This window comes from Harpia harpyja, chromosome 1, assembly GCF_026419915.1.
Source record: "Harpia harpyja isolate bHarHar1 chromosome 1, bHarHar1 primary haplotype, whole genome shotgun sequence".
Taxonomy (NCBI): Eukaryota; Metazoa; Chordata; class Aves; order Accipitriformes; family Accipitridae; genus Harpia; species Harpia harpyja.
In genome coordinates, this window is record NC_068940.1 from 62,930,949 (window position 1) to 62,952,236 (window position 21,288).

At 41.2% G+C, this 21,288-nt stretch overlaps 1 protein-coding gene across 1 annotated transcript in view; it reads right to left on the reverse strand.

The window, feature by feature from the left end:
- The window catches only part of CMTM8 (CKLF like MARVEL transmembrane domain containing 8), a 36,629-nt gene extending 15,693 nt beyond the window's left edge, over positions 1 to 20,936 (reverse strand). Inside the window, exon 1 of the mRNA XM_052797439.1 lies at positions 20,560 to 20,936. Coding sequence (XP_052653399.1) covers positions 20,560 to 20,727 — 168 coding nt within the window. The 5' untranslated portion in view covers positions 20,728 to 20,936. The remainder of the gene's footprint in view (positions 1 to 20,559) is intronic.
- Positions 20,937 to 21,288: the final 352 nt, after the last annotated feature.

Sequence of the window (21,288 nt, forward strand, 5' to 3'; positions counted from 1 at the left end):
GCCCAAGAAACTATAAAGTCTCATTGGGAAGAGCAGAGAGAGGCAGGCAGGCAGTGGCTGGCATGCAAGCGGGAAGCTTATTTTTCTGATCAGAATGGGTATTGCAGTACCAGTTGCTGCCTAGGCATAAAGACAATAGTACCTGAGCAAAATGCAGTAGCACACCCCCATTTCATGTTACCTTAATGAGTCTACCGCCTAGTAAAATGAATAAATCACAAAGGTACTCCTTCTCTAGCCTCCACTGTTGACTCCGCTGATCACACTGCAACTCATGCGTGAGGAGTTTTCTGTGATACAGTGCTCCGGCTTACTGCAACTGACAGCTGAGAAAAATAACTCTGGGGTGGGAGAGAGTAAGGAAACCATACTGTCCATACCAGCAGCGTATTACAATGCTCGAACGTTGCTTCACCTGAGAAATATGTGTGGAATGTGTGAGACCAAAGCTAATACCAGTAACAGATCAAAAAGAGGTAGCTTAAATTAAAAAAGCAGGAGATGTTTTCTGGAAAACACAGACTGTCCCATCTCTCATCAAAATTGTGAAATCACTACAAAGGAGTTTATTTCTTACTGTTTCTCAGGAATTTTTGTCTGAAAAAATAACTAGAGGTAGGGTAGTGGATATTCAGAAGGTAAACAAGAAATAAGACAGTGCTTCGGTTGTAAATTTTGTTCCATGTGATTAAAAACATCACAACGGAAGATTAGAAACTGTTAGGAAAGGAATAAAAGATAAAAAACTCCACCAAACATAACATATCACAGTGCTTTATAAATCGATGGTGTACCCATGTGTTGAGTATGTTCTGTTCATTCCTCTCCCATTTCTAAAATGATTCAGTGGGATTATGCAAGGCACAGAGAATGGCTCCTGCAAAAAAAAAAAGTTAAGTTTGGAAAAAAGATGCATCCAATTTTCTATTGAAGACTGAAGTTTATGACAGAAATCTGCAGAATGCTGGCTGGCATAAAGAAAGGAACAAGGACTGGATTAGGACTTGAAACACAAGAAGCATCCAGCTAAATTATCAGGCAGAAAGTTGAAAAACAGAAGGAAGTGGTATTTAAAAAAAAAAAAAATCCAGAAGAAGAAAAAAAACCAATACATAACCGAATTACAGAATTCATTGCCACAGGAAACATCATACACACTCCTGGAAGACTGGTCAGGCCTGTCTGTATATAATACCTATATACACGATAGTCAAGATGCAACCTTCAGCTCTAGAAATTCCTAAATGTGCAGTTTGCTAGAAGCTAGAAAACTATAGCAGAGAAGGATCTTGTCGTATGTGCTCCTTCTTACACTCCTCCGTAAGTTTTCAGTATCAGTCATTATCAGAGACTGAATAGTGGACTAAGCAGACCACTGACCAGATCCATTACAACCACCATTACTAACTTCTGGTTTTAATTTGCCTTACTTTCCTGCAAGAGACCCTGGCAACTGAGTACTGGAAGCTGCAAAAGTGTTAATAGAATAGGATGGGATGACTACATGCCACATCAATATACCATTTGTTTCTAGAGTAGAATTACGAGGAATAATCTCAATCAATGGTGAAGAAACTGGCTTGAATTATATCATCATAAAAGCTATCTTCTCAGCAGAGCAGTGGTTGATCATTAACAGGTCATTAAAATGGGTACAAAGCATAAAGATTGGTCCTTGTCCCAGGGCACTTTCCACATCAAATGCTTTAAGGTTTTTGAGGGCTGCATTCAGGAGCACGCTACTGTTTACTGGTGCCTGTAAATTCTGACTTAACACTTGTGTTTTGCCTGAGGATCTGCACACACAGAGACATTTATATAGGTTACTGTGCACTACGCATATATTAACTTATATATCCTTGCTAACACAGTGCTAGCCATCATTTTATCTACATAGCCACAGCAGAAGACACAGCCTCATCTTTGCCTATGATGTTCTATTATCTGACGAAAGTACCTTTATGCAGAATACAGCGCGCTGGGTCCGTCCCAGGTCAGTTAGGAGAAAGGCCTGCAACCAGCCTCAGAGCTGCTGCAGCTGACTGGGAACGCACTGGTTACTGCTATCAGCATCTCCATCGGGGCCACAGTTTAATGTAAAAATAAAGAGGGGTGGTGCAAAACACCACCAAAGACAAACAGCCTGTCCTAAAAAGCACTTACCTCCCCAGAAGGGCACCCGGTGAAACAGTTGGAAGGCAATGACCTCCACAGTGCTTAACCTCTAAACGTGACCCAAACACAAGGAGACAGCCTGGCCTCTTATCTAGAAATCATGAGGGATGTGAATAAAAGGAACACTGCTGCTCCCTTTTCCTTCCACTTGAGCAAGGCCCAGCTGAGGCAGGGATTACTCCCACCACCTAGCATTTCCTAAAAAGAAACACCTTGCTATTGTGTAGCAATGCTGTTGATTTGAAATTCACTATCTCCACAGCTTCCGGACAGAGTTGGGAGAAGTGGTACTGTAACAGCAAACACTGTGGTATCATGGAGCTGGGAATTACTCAGTGGAATTCCTGCCATGCTTTGCTCTTCAGCAGCAGAGAAAGAAAAATGTGAAGTAATAGTATATTAGATCCAAACACAAAATAATCTGCCTTTTCAGTTACTTTCTGAGGAAGTTTTCACTTAATGCTGCTTTCAAGCATGAATTTTAAAGCAGACAATTAAAAAGCAAAATAGCCATACAGAGACACACATGGCACAGGATACATATTTCTTTGTTTCCTAGTGGTTGCTTTTGTGCAGCCTCTGGAGGTGTTTTTTTGAGGGGAAAAGCTTGAAGATTCGGTACAAACACCTTCAAACTAGCAAATAAATTCCATACTGCAATCATTTTTTCTTTTCAAAAGCCTGGTTATAAATCATAAAGATAAGTGAAACTACAAGGTTAAATGGTTTGGATTTAACATTCAAATATTAATGCATTTTGGAGCTCTGAGTAAAAGTTGTAGCTGATTTCATCAAGAAGTAACATTCACAAGTTTGTCCTCTAAACAGCCCTGTCCCCGTCCAGGTAATAGCGAAGAAAAATACATCCTATATGACCCACATGAGATGCAGTTTGATTTGTGATGAGTCCTATCATCAAATTCATACAATGCCATATGATTTCATTGATTTCAATTTTAAAAGATCTTCATACTACAAAATTATGTGCAGATTTGAGAGCTCGTATTAGTAGGGAATATCAATTAGTTGGTGGAAGGACTTAAAAGGGCTTGTAGTGCTTCTTTGTGGCAATTTAACTAAAAAAAAAAAAAAAAAAGAAAGGAAAACCATACTGGCAGGCTTTTTGAATTCTTATTTTGAGACTTGAAGCCAAGATTTGGACAAAGGAAGCAATCTCCTCACATTTAACGAGACTTTCAATTGATGATGAATTTTGTATCTCTTCTCAAGACAGAGTTTCAGGAGTGCAGCTGCAGCCTAACTGTGGGATTGGGTCTGCCCCCTCCCAGTTTAGGGTTTTGGGGGGCATTTCTTGGGTGGGGCAGATGACAAGCTTAACATTCTACCTTTTGTTTGCACAAATGTAGCGACTGGTTCACTCACATATGAGAGTTTTTCTGAGAAGAGCTGCAGGCTTTCAAGTCAAGTAGCAGAGAGGTGTTTGTGGAGGTAAAGACCATGGTATAGTCCTTGTGCTCTGAGTTCTCCTTTATAAAGCATGCATACAAACTGTGAGTTTGCAAGTTTAACCTGCTGCGTACACTGAATACATGTTTGTTTTGGTACTTTTGAGAAGTGCGCTGTGAGAAAATTATTTCCCTTGCACAGAAAAATTAGAAAAAAAGACTATCAGCTTCAGTAATCTCTAACTGTCAGTAATCCCTTTTTACTTTTTTCTTTTATTATTTAAACTGGAAAAGCTCAGAAGTAGATTCTGAGTTCAAAAGATACAGGGTCATACGTGTCTGTCTGTATGTGTCTTCCCCAATGTGGCTATTTATTATTATTTTCATTACTACCACTACCATTGTTTCTTAATGGAACATCATGGTAGGAAATGTTTGCTCTTTTGTTCTAATTAACATACATAAGTGAAAAGTGTTCTTCTACCTTAATCTTGCCTCTTCTATTTACATACAAACTTTTCCTTTGGAAGAAGTTTTATAGCACTCTATCTTCCTTTCTCACATCTTCCCTGAAGGAATACAGTTCCTGATGTTAGAAAAATACCAGCTTCTCAATAAATGGCAATGATTTGTGTAAGTTACTTTTAACATTTGGTGCATGTGTCCATGTAAAATACACATACCCACAAAGAAAGTCATTCTGCCATTGTTTGTACGTTAATAAGGTGAACTATTTTTAAAAGATAATTCCTAACAATGGTTACTTATTAATTATGACTGATTATTTATGTAGTCCACTTTGTTTAAATGGTGTCTACATTCTTCAGGAGAACAATGCTGTATACAGCTGCTTTATTAATAATGTCACTGGCTCTTTGTTGCTATTTTTACATCTCCAGCTTCCTGTTAGGCCATGTAAATAGAGATGCCTATAATTAGCGGACACACAGCATTGTTTCACAAATCTTAGCTGTTACATTAAAATAGAAAGTTTATTACTTCTTTGGGAATAACTTTTATTTTGCCCTATAGTTAAGATACACAGCCGTAAAGCCAGATATGATGCAATGGAAAAATCAAAGAGAGTATCTGCTAAGAAAGCCTACTGCTGCATTCTACATCCATTTAAACAGGAGGAGAATGTTAACTGCTCATTCAAAAAGAAGATTTATTTTTTTTTTTTAGAATGAAAGTATCTTTTAATTTCCAGCTGAACGCCACAGAAATTGGTGTTGTACAATACAGAATTTTTTCTCACTGTGAGGCAAAATCCTCTAGCCACCAAAAGTTGAAACAGTTTCCCTTGCCTGACAAACAGAAGACATGAGAAAATAAGCCTGCATCCAGATCTGTTGTTGTCTGACTATTTAGAAGCTTATTGTACCTCTTGACTATTTCTATATTGAATCCCAAATATAAAAGTCCAACCCCAGGAACCATTACCCATGTTTTTAGGTAGAGATTAAGGATTTTACAAAGATCGATCCACATGTTGTAGAAATACCTCATTGAAAAATCTTTTTCCTTCTCTGGCAAAATTGCTTTCCTTCCTGAATACATTTTGCATTAACAACATAGAAGAACAGCATGCTTATAAATATTTAAGATTAGCATATGCTTTGCTGGAGGCATTTGTGTTCACAGACTTCACAGTCAAAAAGGACCATTTTGGCCATGTGGGCAATGGTATAAAGATTTCAACCTACAATATGCTTTTTGGAAAGAGATGACGTCTTGGCATAGACACTGCAATGATAAGATTCATCTTGTCTCTAAATAAGCTGCCATATGCCTACTACTCTCATTGTTGAAAAACCTCAGCCCCGCTTCTCATCTGAATTTGTCTGAAGTCAGTTTCCAGGCATGTCCATTTCTGAAATATCCATCTGTCACTGATATATCAAAGATAACTTTGCACTAAGAGTCATATTTAAAATTGTTGACAAGACACAACTGAACGAGAGGTAATCACAAATACTAACATTGCTTCCGACAACAAGCTATGCTTTTTTTTCCCTTCTTGTTTTCATTATCTTTTTTCTTTTCATGGTAGTTGTTGAAAGAGTTTACTTTGAAAGAATCAAGAACAGGCCAAATCCAGAATGAAGTTTTCAACAGAGATCTATTTAAGAGGTTTTACCACTGTTCCACAATTACTGTTTGCAGAGAAGTTCAGGGTACAAAAGCAACTTTAAGATGAAGAATTACATGCAAGTGAAAATACTAATGCCAAAGGAAAAAAACTAATTGGACAAACATGTAAAAAGACACTGCAGATCAGTCATGCTTTTAGAGAAGTCCTTGTTACCATGCTCCACAACTTCATTTTTAAGGTTCTGAAGAAAAAAAAGTCCACAAGCCTGAAGGACTTCTCACAGCCTGTCTGCTCTCCATAATAGATACTCAAGTGGTACACGCAGCATAAAAGAACAAAGGAAAAAGCTCCGTGGGATACCTGACACTTGAAATTCAAACTACCAAAGTCATAAATTAAGTATATATGCCTGTGTGTGAGGCAGGGTATAATGTTCTCCAACTGCTTCAATGGGCCTCATGTAAACAAAGAACACAACAACTGCCTACAAATGACAGCATTCTAGTGCGAGGAAAAAAAAGTCTCCAATCAAGGAAAAAAAAAAAAACTTTCAGGGCCTGAAGACATTGGCTTATTCAGATTTAAATAAGTGAGTGGAAATTATTTAATGTCCCTCAGATGTCTGCTCTGCTTTTCTGCCAGAGGTTGCTGCCCTGCAAGAGTGACTGCATACAAAGCTGCTCCTGAATTACTGCACTCCACTGCCCACTGTATCCGAGGTAGACAAATCACTGGTTTGGTATATCACCATATGCTAAACTGTGAGCTGCAATGAACAGCAAGGCATGGAGACCTTTCCAGCTGTCTGCATTTAAGAGCTACCAGCCTGAAATGAGAACTTCTGTATTTACCTCCTATAATACATAAACACAGAAAAGTCAAGAAACAAGCAGGAACAAGTCCTTCTTAGCTGCTGCTCTCACTGCATGCACTTACGCTTCACTGTCCCCACAACACAGCTAATAGATTTGAGGTTTTCAAGCATACTCAACTCCATTTCTGTCTCTAAATCTGATTTTCCAATACAGTTCACAGATGTCAGAACTGCTGCAAACTACAGGGATTACTATGGATTAGTGGATCTTCCATGCCTGAAAGATAAATGTTTAGAGCAGATATACCTCATAACAGAAAGGTACTCCCCATACATTCTCCTTCTAGCTCCTCTGCAGGCATAGTACTTTCCTCTGGCAGACGAGCATGTTGTTAGACTGAAAACTGGTACAATCAAACATATCTAGCAAAATGTACCCACAATCCTAGCACAGGCTAGAATTTTGCCCTAAAATTCAGGCAAATCTCCTCAGCATGAGATCAAAATATTGGTCTAAAATGTAAGCACTGATTGCTCTCCATCCCATTCAACCTCCCTCCATCCCCTGCATTACAGAAGCTGAGGCAGCACATCAGGGCACCGGCTCTGTCTCAGGGCATGGTCCTGTGCATGGGCATAGACTAAATTTTGAAAAGAGAGGACAAGGCTACTACACCATCAACCATTGGCAGATGAGTAAGGCAAGTAACTAGAGGGCAGTCACCTTGTCAGCCTTCAGCACAAATTTGCAACGGCCTACCAGTCAACCACCTCTGCAGTGCTCAGGTCACAGTTCATCATGGTTTAAGGCAATAGGAACTGTGACTGGGTCAGCTGCTGGTTTAGCGGAGGCAGCCATGACCTGACCTGGCAGGCAGCTAGCAGTACCAATATCCAAAAATGCAGCAACCAACTTTGTCAAAAGCTATCTGCATCTGACCTGCAATTTATCAGCAGCAAGTGATACAGCACACATGCCAAAGTTGTAAGGAGGAGAGCTCTAGGTAAGGTAACATAAACCAAGGAGCTGAGGGGTTACAGGCTGAGGGTATGCTCTGTGCTGGCAGCAGGCTTCCTTCCCACCCAAGTGGTTCTTCTGAAAAACCTCAGCCTTTCCCTGTAGTTCTGTTTATATTATACCATCTCCAATATACACAACCAACTAAATTATATTTACTTAGCTAACCTCCACACCTTTCCCCCTTTCTCCTTCCTCAGATTTGGATCACAGCTTTCTTCTGCCCAACATTTTCTTCCCTAGAATGACAATAGTGTCGATACAATAAAGATACAATAGTGTTACCAGTCTTTGTTCAAATACTCTTTGTTGAGTATTTCAGCTATTTACCTCCCGCTCAGAAGTTCCTGTTTTCCCGCTGAGAGGGGGAAGGGCAAACCATAAGCCTGTATAGCGATATGGTGGATTTTTGTTTTAAAAAGTCTGTTTGCAGAGATATTTAGTACATTTGCGCCCCAAAGCATGATATTACTAGTTTCAAATCAGAGTGAAAATTCAAATCAGAGAGGGAAAATTTTTTAGAGAACTAAAAAAAAAACCCCTGACTACAAAAGTAGTATTTTACAGGTACCCCTTTCTTCTAGCTACCAACAATTGCTATACCAAAATTCTCAAATCCACACACATTGAAAACTTGGCCCATTATCATGAACTGTGCACAGACACAGAGGCACGTAATGTAACCTCCTACTGCCAACAATACTACAGGTCTTAGCAAATAAAACCGAGAAAACAGAAAGGAATTAGGGCACTGAAAGACATCACTAGCTGCGAGCTTTGCCAGTTCACACAAAGGGAAAAGGAAGAACGCAGCATGCATAGCTATTTGCCTTTGATACAGAAGAAGGCATATGTTGTTTGATAATCCAGTGATAAGGCAGGAAAACTATGGGACACACTCAATTGTTGGACTGAAGAAACATGTTTAGATTGACATTTGTGATGTTGAGCTGCTTTGACACCTAGGATTTAATAGTACCATGAGGTTATGGTGATGTGGATGTAAGAAAATGACCAATGCTTCATCACAAAATAAGGCATCTCCTTGTACTGTGGGATACATGACTATAGGGAGCTTTAAAGAAATACGTAAATTAGACATTTGGGTTATAAAAGGGCATGTCCAAGGAATGGATCTGCACAGCTTCCCCTTTTACCATCTATCAGCTACTCTTCAAGCTAAAGAAACTGCGCATATGAAACAAGGTAAACAAACTGGTAGCATAACAGTGCTTTGTAGGAATTTTGGGGGGAATCTGAGTAACAAGTGGGTTAACTGTGCCTTTCATTTTTACAAAGTCAATTTTAGCACAGTAGGTCAACACAAAAAAATGTAAAAAGTGTTAATTAGGCTCCTCCTAATCTCAACCTAATTTGACAGCAAGTATTCCGCACAGAGGTATTGGACAGGAAAGGTCTTAAGGGAGGTGATCTCTTTTGTTAGACTAATCCATGGAGTTGGCAAAAGAAACAAGTGGGGAAAGTTTCTGGGCATACGCTTCTCTCCGGCGCTGAACGGAAGGAACAACAGAGCCACCCCTTTACCAAATGCTAACAAGTGGATAGGAAATGACTATCGGAAAGGAGCTGCTGATCTTTAAGAGCCCGACAAACAATATAAGCGCCAATTAGCGTGTACAGCCTTCGCAGTAGGTAGGCTTTCATGTTCTTTTCATTTCATGTGCGGATATGTTGGGATGACTGAAGTCAATGGGAAATTTGCAACAGGTTTTAATAGCATCAAGAACTGATTCATTATAACCTTCTCTTCATAACAATATTGTTTGTGTACGTTAGATCTTAGTCTGATTTCGTTCCCATCAACTCATCTGGACTTTATTTGCACCTCTTCTCAGGGTCATCTTGTTTGTGTACATTGTTTATGTAATCTTACAGAAACAGCAACCAACACAAGTCAAAACTAAGTGTTCTTTTAAAATGCACTTCACCTTTTTTAAACCAAGAGGCATAAATTGAAGAGGCATTTTGAAATAAAGCTCAGTTTTTAGTGAAAATTATTTCAGACATAGTTTGGGCTGAGTTGGTTTGGGTTTTTTTTTTTTGTTTTTTTTTTCTGAGGCTAGCATTCCACTGTTCAGCTTAATAAGAAAGTGAAAATTAGATGTAACCAAGCTTAGAGAATTCCACTCATTTATTGCTGCGTACTCAGTTTAATTTTAACTTGACCTCGTAAAACACTTTCTAAGAGACCCCATCTCACCTTTAGCACATTATCTTGACTTGCTTACTTCAGGCAAACATTTGCTAGATAGTTCTCTGTTACTGCATAAAGAGAATGTCAAGTTCTTTGTACAAGTGTCTGGTCACGTTTCACGATTGCCAAAGTCTAGAAAGAAATCCCAAGTTTGAACAAAATGTTTGGAAACCTTATTCTCCTGGCTAAGATTCCTACCCTTTTTGCTGAGAAGATAAACAGGGAAAATTCTTTAAATATACCAAATGGAACAATGAGGATGTAAATAGTAACATAAAAAGTTGTTTATCATTATTCCACTCTTGGTAAGTCTCACCATTCAATTACAGTTCTATAGGCCTGTGTCATATGTTCAAAACTGGTTTTATACATCTTCACATGGAGGTCATAATTCAAACAGAAAACAAACCACAAGAGAAGCCATCTCTAAGTAGGTCATTACTTTCCTCTTGCACACTGCCTTTTAAAGTTAAGTACCATTAACGCAAGAATCTACTCAAAAGAGAAAAATAAGGATTGTGATTTTCCAAAACTAAATATAGTTGTTTCCCAATGGCAACTGTCTTTCCGTCCATTACGAATTTCATTTGGCATCCAGACTCTGTCATTAGCCAAATATCTGTGCATTAGAAGAAGAAAAAAGAACACTAATAATGTATTCATTTGTACTGTGCTATATCTTAGTAACACCACAGGGAAGGAGAAATATTTTCATCTTGGAGGTCAAATGGCAATCCACAATAGTAAATAACTGTTGTAACTGTATTGCACAGTCCAATGAACATGGCTTATGCACACAGCAAGGCTTCAAAATATCAGAGATCCCAATAGAGATCCTGCTTTTCCATGCATCCCAAAAGTCTTATATTGAAGAACTTTTCAGCCTTTTTCTAAAAATCTTTCATTGAGGTCATCACAAGACTGTGGTAGGTCTGACAAAACCCAAGTCTGTCCAACCTGCTCTGTGCCTATGGCTCAGCCAAGAGCATTTGTTTATTTAAAAGAAAGAACCTTCCACAATGCAAGAACCAAACATGTCACAATATTCACCAATAACCTCCTAAATCACTGTATCACTATCAGTGCTTCTAATACTGTTCTAAAACACAACAGTGTTTTTCATAGTTTTGTCCACCAACAGCTTTATGAAACCATTAAAGTTGGATGTCTCATATTGAGCGGAGCCTATTCTTTCAGTTGCCTCACACCTCTTCTCATAAGGCCCCATTTTGCCAAATTCTTACGGTAGGAGCTGCATCTTCTATGTTAATTGCCTGTGTCAAGTCTGAAGAAGAGCAGACTGGATGAAGATCGTGCAAAGCAGGCCTTCAGCAAGTTGCCCTGAGCTGCTGGGCAGGAAGGCTTGAAGGAATGAAGGGAAAAAAAAAAACCAAAACAGAAAAAACCACAACTGAAAGAGTTGGAGAATTAGGACTTGGGACAAAGAAGCAGAAGAGTGGACAAGAGAGAGACAGGCACAAACATATGCTGAAATACTTTCAATTAAGTATGCAACAGTGCCGGAAAGAAGTTCTTCACACATCTTAATTCTGTCATTAGTTAAGTATACATTATGGTATAGTCTGTAATTACATGACCACATACTTTCCCCTTCTCTACAACACTACCTGCATGCAGCAACAGAAGGGAGAGCCTTATTCAGAACTAATGCCTTCCACTATTTTGCCTTCTCCTTGTTTACTTGTGTGGCCTGCAGACTTGCTCCCTGCATGCAAATCAGAGCTTTGTATCTGCTTGGGCTCTTTAAAAGTACTTTGTTATCTGAATTATCTCACAGGTCATTAGTAAACTATTAAACACATCTCTGTGAGATAAAGAAGTATGGTACCCCAATTTTACAGACAGTGCACTGAAATGAAGGTCAAAAGTACTTCTTGCCAAATTTCACTGGAAAACTCTTTTTTTCCCACAACACTTAATACGGCACTGCATTTTGCCTTTTCAGAACATAGCTCCTATTGACTTCAGCTACAAGTGCAAATAATCATTTCTTTTGCATCTCAGACCCAAAGCTGGGGATTCAGAAAACAAGGAGAAAAGCAAGCACACTGAAATGTAAGGCTTACTTGCCTTATCTAGCATCCCACAGGAACACTGTGGTGCAAGCAGAAGACAAAAATCAAATTTTCCAAGGAAGCAATTAGCCAGGAGACCATCCTTTCTCTTTGAATAATCCCCTTCCTTACTCACGACATGCCTTCCTCCAATGCTGTATGCACAATATCCCAGTCACTCCCAGAAAAACTCTCCTGTGCAATGACTGTGACAGAAGTTTCTTGATAAAAGTAACATGATCACGCAGGTTTTGACTGGATACCATGGTCTGCACACAATCCAATACCAAACCAACACTGCCAGGGTAAACATCAATTCTGGCGCTTCTTAATTTCCAAGGCCTTCAGCTGTAATAATATTTTTTTAATGGTTTTTTATATGCCTATACACACGCTAGCTCTTTGAAACAGCATATGATGTTACTGGTAGCAAGGTAGATCATGGTTTTGAAATTAAACTAAAACCAAATCAATGCAGATGCTGTCATTTTTCCATGGTTTTTTTCCCCTCTAAGGACTGAATAAAAGCACCACCCTCCCTAGCATGTATCACAGTTGTGCTCTGAGCCTGCAGAGGACAATTGTGCGTTTATGCTTTCAAATCTACAGCAGTAGTAACAGGCATCCAGCCACGGATTCACCCTCCCCTCACCTGATCCTTGCCAGAGTCTGCCCTACAGTGGCTGTCTCCAGTAGGAGACAACCAAGGCTGATTTTATCAGTTGAAGTGTCATTTTAAAGGCACATTGCAGAAGTTTCCCTTTTGTTGTAGGGGTTTTTCGCCTGTTCCCCTACCCCCAAATGCTTAAATTCCTGCCTGCAACACTCTCCATGTCTCCTTTTAAGTTTTTCCTATGGTTCCTCATAGTTCTCTCAAAACTGCACTGCCACATTCAGCTATTACCGGCTGCAGAAGCCACAGCCTTGGAAATAGCACTACTGTTGAATGAAGAGAGCAAATGCTGCTAAAATACATATTAAAGGGACTCTTTCATGTAATCACTATGCACACATACAAAGGAAAAAAAAGGGGGGGGACCCTCTTAGTAGCTGTACAGCTTTCAAGCTACGTAAATGGATTCTGTGTGAAACAGTGTCACCTTTAATATTTTAAATCCAGGCCCGGACACAGCAGTCACATTTGAAGCTGATGACACAAACCAGTCTGGTTTTCAGGTATGAAGGAGAGGTTCTTGACAGGTTTCCTTTCAAGTTGTGCACATCAGACCATCAGCTAAATACAAACAGCAATTACTAGAGTATGATCAGAGAGGCTGCTTTCCCCACATGGCCTCTTTCCAGTCCTACCTAGGATTTTTCAATATATTTGTTCTTTGTAACTAGATTATGATATATCCAAAGACTGACATCATCTTGCTGATTATTACCATGCTTGCTTAGGTTGCCCCAGTTCTAAATCTGATTTTAGTGCATCTCTCATTGCACCAGAAACATTGTGGCTGCCTAGAACAAAATGCCAGGACAGCATCCCTGTAATGATACCAATTTGTTGAAACTGTTTTTGTTTTGCTTTCAAGATTTTTGTCTCAGCAAACTTGTGGTTGCATCAGCATCATCTGCACACCCACACCTTGCAAAAACAAACAGGATAAGCACTCGGTATTGTGCTCAAACTTGGCAAAAATGCAGTCACACCCAGGACTGACCCAAGTCTGTGTAGCGAAGTCATCTGGTAAAGCCTGAATCCAGTATTAATGAATGTGGAACCAAGACCCCAGCCTCTTTCAGTTCACTAACTTAAGCTTAACACCAAGCCTTCCTTGGACCAGATCCAGCTCCCACTGAAAGCAGTGACTTGATTCTTTCCTTACTCAGTCCCTCCTTCACTGGAGTTCTACCAGTCTTATACCTGAGCCGCTCCTTTCAGAGACAGGTGAATCGGTGCCAGCAGCTTCCATGGGAACTGACACAGGCCACATGAACAGAAATACCTTGCCAAAGGTCTGATGGATGCTAAAATCTATTTGTGATTTGACCCCAGAAAAGAGGGCTTGGTCCTCTCTGCAAGGACTCACTTTCTACTGCTTTTGTGGAATTGGAACAGGGGCAAGTGCAGAAATATCACGCCGTTCCAATATGCACTTTATTCAAAAGAAAAACTAAGTTAAAAAATAAATACATACTCACATTTATATATATATATATATATAAAAGAACAAAGCTGATATTTAAGTATGTCTTTAAAGCATTCTTCTCTTGAAGGGATAATGACTTTTCATACATATTCCACCTTAACCTTGAGGTATTGAGAATATTTTGCATTTTTGACCTTTTGTAAAATATCTGCATTCTATCTGAGAGGCATTTTCACCTTCTTAGCATGTCAGTCCTAATGCTGTTTCTATCTGCACTTGGAGCATGTTCCAGACAACACTTCCTAAAGCTTCTGTTTTCTTGTGTGTCCCCCAAACAGTTCTCTCTTCCCAAGGAAACACCATGTCCTGGTTTTGGCTGGGATAGAGTTAATTTTCTTTCTAGTAGCTGGTGTAGTGTTATGTTTTGGATTTAGTATGAGAATAACTTTGATAACACACTGATGTTTTCAGTTGTTGCTAAGTAGTGTTTATACTAAGCCAAGGACTTTTCAGCTTCTCATGCCCAGCCAGCAAGAAGGCTGGAGGAGCACAAGAAGTTGGGAGAGGACACAGCCAGGGCAGCTGACCCAAGCTGGCCAAAGGGATATTCCATACCATGTGACATCATGCCCAGTATATAAACTGGGTGGAGTTGGCCTGGGGGGGGATTGCTGCTCAGGAACTAACTAGGCATTGTTTGGCGAGTGGTGAGCAATGCATTGTGTATCACTTGTATATTCCAATTCTTTTTTTATTATTATTGTCATTTTATTATTGTTATTATTATTATTCTCTTCCTTTCTGTCCTATTAAACTGTTCTTATCTCACCCCATGAGTTTTACTTTTTTTTTTTTTCTTTCCCAGTTCTCTCCCCTATCCCACTGGGTGGAGGGGGAAGTGAGCGAATGGCTGTGTGGTGCTTAGCTGCTGGCTGGGGTTAAACCACGACACACCCTGATCTTGTCCAGGAAACCAAAGACTTTTAAGGAAACAGAACTTTAAACATTTATATGATCATGGAGGAAGATGGAAATCATATAGGTGTGTATTCACTACACTAAGGACAGTTACACTAAAGGTTAGCAGTGGAACAACAGCACCTAAAAAGGGAGAACTGAAACCTGACTTCAGTGAGAGTTTTGTCTGATGTAGAGCAAAGGAGAGAGCTGAGACTTTATATGTGTGCTTTCTTATTCATGCACAGGAAGATGAAGCTACTGGATGAAGTGACTGACTAGTACAGGATACCTTTTTTTTTTTCACTCAGTAATTCAAAGTGAATCATTTTAAGACCACACTTACGTACATCTCCTCTAGGCAAATCACTTGTTCAACACATCAGAAGGTGCCTCAGTGTTGTCAACTACATGCAAGCAGACACACTGTAACTCGAGTAAATATTGCATTACAAGAAGAAAACAAAAAGAAAAAATCTCTACTGTTCCTGATAGAAGAGAAACTCTTGATGCTACTCAGGTGAGGAAAGAGGCTTTATGAAATTCCTTCTGTGTTTGAGGGCTATTCCAAGAACTGGGGATGCAGGAGGAGCATGGGATCTATACACAAAACTCTGAACTGCAGTCAGAGAGGACATAAGACTAAAAGAAAAAGCTAAATACAAGGAGAGCTTTAAAAATATTAAGTACAATTTTTGTCTTTTAGCTTTTTCACAGTACATGGTCTCACTGTATTACTTCTGTTTTTCTTCACATTTATATGATTTTATTGCTAACAATTCAAAACCTGAATATCTGTAGATTTTGATGCATCTCTTAGGAAAAAAAGGAGGCAAAAGCCTATTGAACAAACATTTGGACATGTTCAGTTGTTCTGGTTTTGGTAACCTCAATATCTTAATTCTGACATAACTTTCAATATCTATTTAATATTCTGAGGCTCACCACTCTACTAGAATAAACAAATTCAACAAGATTTCTTTTCTGAATTACCCTTTGAAGGTCTTACAATTGAAGAATAATGAAACAGTGATCAAAACAATTTTTATTGTCCAGAAATGTAAATTCAAACCATAATTTTATGTGGTGCCAATAATGTAAGTAACCTCCTATCAGGCTTCTATTTCAAGTCCTTATCTTATTCTGGGCATTTCACTGAAAGAATAATCTGCATAGAATAGCATGAAGAAATGCAGCTGTAATTACAATTTACCAAAATTTACTCTATCACAAGATCTCTCTTGCAGCACCAGCGTAACAACCTTCCAAGCTATGTAGTACTTGTTTTTGTTAAGGACAAATAGCCATTGCAAGCCTTAAAATTAGTAGGGCAAGTTTTACGAGAGACTGTATCTAGGAACACGCTGGTGTGAAGCAACAATCTGAAGGAATCAATGTCATCATGCTAGAAAGTAAATATTTTTATAACTACATCCATAGCAACCACAAAACTCTCCACCAAAGTGATCCATAATGCTTGACTTGAGAAGCTGATTTAAAGCGCTGAGAAGGTATCACTAGCCATCATTTATCCTGGCCATCAAATTCCCAGGAAGACAAATATATAGTCTTTCTGGGCCATCACTGTACAGAAAACAAACACTCAAGAGACATCTGTGGAAATTGCTATACTTGCTTCTTTCAAAACTATAAGTCCTTCTTTTGAAACTATAAGTCCTCTGGGGGCAGGGGCGTGTGTTCCATTATAGGAATAAGTATCAATTATCTTCTATAGGAGGTATTTCTACTGCAGTGTCAACTCAGGTGAACAACATCTGAATTAAAGACTTTATGTAACACCACTTATATCTTACATACTACTTTTCACCAACAGATCTCAGTGTGCCTTACAAAGATTTGTATCCATGTTCCATGAACAGAGAAGTCATTCAGAGAAGTTAAGGAGATGCAGATAAATTCATTGTCAGTAGTCACCGGCCAACTAAGGCCAGTGAATCTGTTTCCTGAGTCAGAAGACCCTGTCCTGTTCAGCAAGCATCATTACTTCTGTATATAAGTAATTTGGATGAGCTTCCACACACCAAACCTGTGTTTTATGCCACTTCCCAAAGGCGCCTCTCAGAAATCCAGTGGCATTTTCTATTTTGTTCTATTGCACTGAAATAAACGGACCCCAGTTCTTTCCCAGTAAGTGGCAGGAAACCTTGCACGCTCTCTGGTCATGGAGGCAGATGCAGAAGGCAAAGGAAATCTATCAGCACCAGGTAATTTAGCCTACATTTCAGGCTGCAGTTCTGTGTTCATTCATACTAGATGTGTGCAGTGCTAGGCCAAACGGCATTACAAAATTAATGTGAACCACGTTTGGGTACATGATTCCATTACTGCTGAATATGCACAGTCAACTTCATCCCAGATTTATGCTGGCTTTAAAGCAGTTACGTAAAAGACAGATAATACCTGATCCATCATAAAACCTGTCTTTATAAAGCTAACTCATTTTGAACAAATTGGCAACAGAAGACTGAGTTAATAGCAGACCAGTGTTTTGCAGCACTGCAAAGAATCTCTTAGTAGGAGCCATTAAGCTGAATTTACTGTGCCATTAAACCACAGCCTCAGTGCAGAAGTACGCTGGTTACCAGTGCACATGGAAGTCCACGCAGCAGTTAATTCATCTTCACAGCACCCAAATTAAGGAGGTAAGAGCAAAACCTGATCAAGATCCTTCATTTAAGGGACTGAAAGATTTCATTTATGTGGTAACTTTGTGCTTTTCCATTCTCTTTCGTTGAAGAATAACACAGATTTGCCCTTTGCCTATACAGAGAAGAAAGCTCCAGTTTCAGAGGGAGGAGTCACAGACTGCACTCCTCTTGCTGCATGCATATCGCTGACTGACAGCAGCAATAATCAAATATTTATGCAGCCCCACAGTGCAAATTCTCAGAACATTTAGCACTGCTGTTTAACACCCGTAGGTTAGCTTTAACATAGTATCCTAATAAATGCTGTGTCTGGCAGATGAGTAGCTGCAGTGATAACAGGTATTACTAAAAACAGTCCTCTTCCCTGTCCGTCTGGCAGGTGTCTCCAGAGCAGGAGCAGCAGAAGCAAAGGTATGCTCTTACCACAGCTGCTGCACTTCAGAGCTTGGTGCTTAGACTGAAAATAATCAGGCTACAAACTCCTGAGACTGAAATACAGACACACATATGAGTTTGTCCCATTTACAGGTTTGCAAATCCTTAGCAGATGGATCATGCTGTGCGCTGGGGGTCAGTACTAAGGGTCAGAAATATCCTGAAGAGCTAATCTGTGCAGGCAAGCCACAACTTTTATGTATATAAGACGATCAGAACAGGCAGGAACTGACTGATTTAGGGTACACAACTCCATTACTGCTGAATATGCACAGCCAGTTTTGAAATAGAGATCTTGTGTAAAGCTAGTCACACTCTCTTAAAGCACATTTTCTCAGAAAAAAAAGAACGTACAGAACTGGTAGAAAAGGTTTGATCAAAACCCAATAACAAACATATATATATACACACACATATAAACTCACTTATTTGATTTTAATAACTGGGTTTATTTCAGTTAATTCCACATCAAGGTATTCACTAATGTTTTTCTTCTCCTTGAATTTCACAGAAGAACTGTTACTCTACCCGCTTTAAAATAAGTGGGGTTAAGAACGAGAAGTATTTCCTCAAAGGCACTTTCTAGCAATACTCTACTTCTGTAGGACCTGCCTTATTGCTTTCAACTTCATATTAAAACTGCCCTCCATTCTCTCAAATACCTCATCACATACCAGTATAAGTTCATCTACATTAGAGACTTCTGTTGGTGCCTTTGAGTTGGCCAGGAACTGTACATCTTCACACTGTTGATCAAGAAAAATACGTAAGTGGAAGCCTGTAGCGCAGACACAACTCTACACTAGCCTACAAAGTCACGTAGCATTGAGGTTCTTTCTGAAGCTGGTAAATGTGTTCTCAAGTACTTATGAAACTTAAACCAAAGCTGGCTCTAAATGTCAATATTAGTGGACCCAAGCATCTCAAAATGGTAGCTGAAGATTTTATAATTATTCCAGGAGTCAAGAATGGCCAACAAGAAAAAAAGTCCCCCTAAAAACCATCGTCACTCTGTTTAGAAAGGTAAGCTACACAAATATCATCACCTGTCAACACAAACTAGAAAGCACAATTCCAACAAAAAGTAAGCAAGAGCCTGTCCATGCCCTGTGGCCATGTAACTCAACCTAAGTGCAGCTGATCCAGTATTTGTAGCCAGGCTGAATATATGGCATCCCAGCAGGGCTTGGCAAAAGCCTTGGGCACCTCTCTAACAATCTACAGTGGGATCACTCTTCAGATAAAGTACAGGAAAGGTTCACAGTTCTGTTGTAATTAGTAACTGAAAAAGAATGGAAAAGAAAGCAGCTTTTCTTTCAAAAACTGAGACTTCTTTATTCACAGATCTACCACAACTCCAACAGTGAAGCATCCCCTGTATTTAACAACTGAAACAAGCCTACAATCACCTACCTACTAAAGATGGCCAGAATTCCCAACCATGCCAGCATACAAGGTACCAGCTGGTAGCAGGCTCTGACTTCACACCCTCACCACTACTTGCCCACACAGCAGCTGCCATCTCAATCCACGTCCTCTCTCTGACGGCACTGTTCCTGCCAGGGGTCCTACACCACATTTCAGCCTGAAGCTTTGCTTGGTTATTTTAACTTTGAAGTCAGCAAAACCAACAGTCATTCCACTGCTCTGGTGAAGCACAATGTTTTCAAGCCTTGAAAATTAATCTGGTCAGATAAGTTAATCCTTCCAGCATCATCAAAGCAAAATCATCACACAGAAAACTCAAAAAATTTGTTGGGGCAACCAGCTCTTTAAGTTCCTTAACTATTAATAGCGTAGATGAGCAGACTTAAAAAGAAATGCATTATTTTTAAGCGGAGATGCTGAGTATTTATTGCTTAAGACACCAAGAGTAGGCAGGCCTGCAGAGGGATCCCACCGCTGCGTTGTTCACTGCCTAACCACTAAGACAAATGACTAAACCCCATACTGCCTGACCATCTGTATGTTCGTTTACAGCTTATAAAGTACCTGCAAAAAATAAAATCACTACCAAAACCAAAAGGTGTTAGTTCCTATCCCGCTCTGCACAGGTGTATCTAACCACTAAGAGCCTAAGGAAACGTTTTTTATTGACCTACAAAACGAAGATAAGTTGCTTAATTAACTCTCACATCACGGTTATCTGTGCGCTATAAAGTACGAAGCGTGTACAACCAACGTAGCTAAAGAAAAGCCTCCAAAAATCAGTTCCTGATCTGCCAAAACTCATTTTTCCGCTACAGGAGGCGATGATACCGCAAGCGCTGCGGGAGACTAAAGAGACCGCACATGCCCTGTATTACTTTTGCGTCTGTCGACAGTTTCGAGGCGGGAGCGCTGTGCCCCCCCCGCCCCCGGTCTTTGTTTCCAAGCCCTTTCCCTCCGCTTCACCTGCCGGTACGGACCCCTCGAAGCCGCATCAGGAGACGATGACCCGAGAGGAAACAGCCCGACCTCCAAACGGCAGCGGGAACCCTCCACGGCGGTGACCCGAAAACCTGAGCTGAGCGCCCTGGGCCGGGCCGACGCTCCCCCGACGCTCCGCGCACCCCCCCGGCCCGGCTCCTCCATGGCCGCCGCCGCCTCCCCGGGGACACTCACGATCTCGGTCACCATGAGGAGCCCGGGCAGGGTCCGCAGGAACTCCCTGTCGTAGGCGAGGGTGCTGGAGCTGGCCGACAGGTTGGCGGTGAAGGAGCTGCTGGTGGTGGTGACCGTGTGGGAGCGAGGGCGCGGCGGCTCCTGAGGCGGCGGCACCGGCGGCTCCATCCTCGGCGCCGCGGGGCTGCCCCGCGCCGGCCGCCCGCCCGGCCAGCCCCGAGCCCGGCGGCGGGCGGAGGACGGGGCGGCTGCCGCCTGACGGGCGGCGGGAAAGGCGCCGCCGCGCGCCGCTTTGTGTGGCCCCGGCACCGCGGGCAGCCCCTCGCCTCAGCGCGGAGGGGCGGTGGAAGGGTGCTCGGTGCTCGGCCCCGGGCGGGGAGGCGGGTCCGGTGGGGTGCCGCACGCCCAGGGGGCCGCCCAGCCGTCCCGTAGCTGCCCCCCCCCCCCCCCCCCCGGGCGGGGCAGCCGCCTTACGGGGCGGGTGCTGGGGACCGGCCGCCCAAGGCCGGTATGGGGGACGCCGGCCCGGGGTTGGTGTTGCGAGGGACCCCCGGCGCTAGGGAAGGGCCCTCTGAGGGGGCACGGCGGGGCCCCTCTGAAACCATCGCCTGACCTCCCGGACTTTCATACACCCTTGGGACCACGTCTGCTTCCAGTGTGGGCGAGGAGCCAAGCTGAGCTGGCCATCCTCTGGAAGAACACCCTGCAGGAAACCATGCCGTAGCCTCA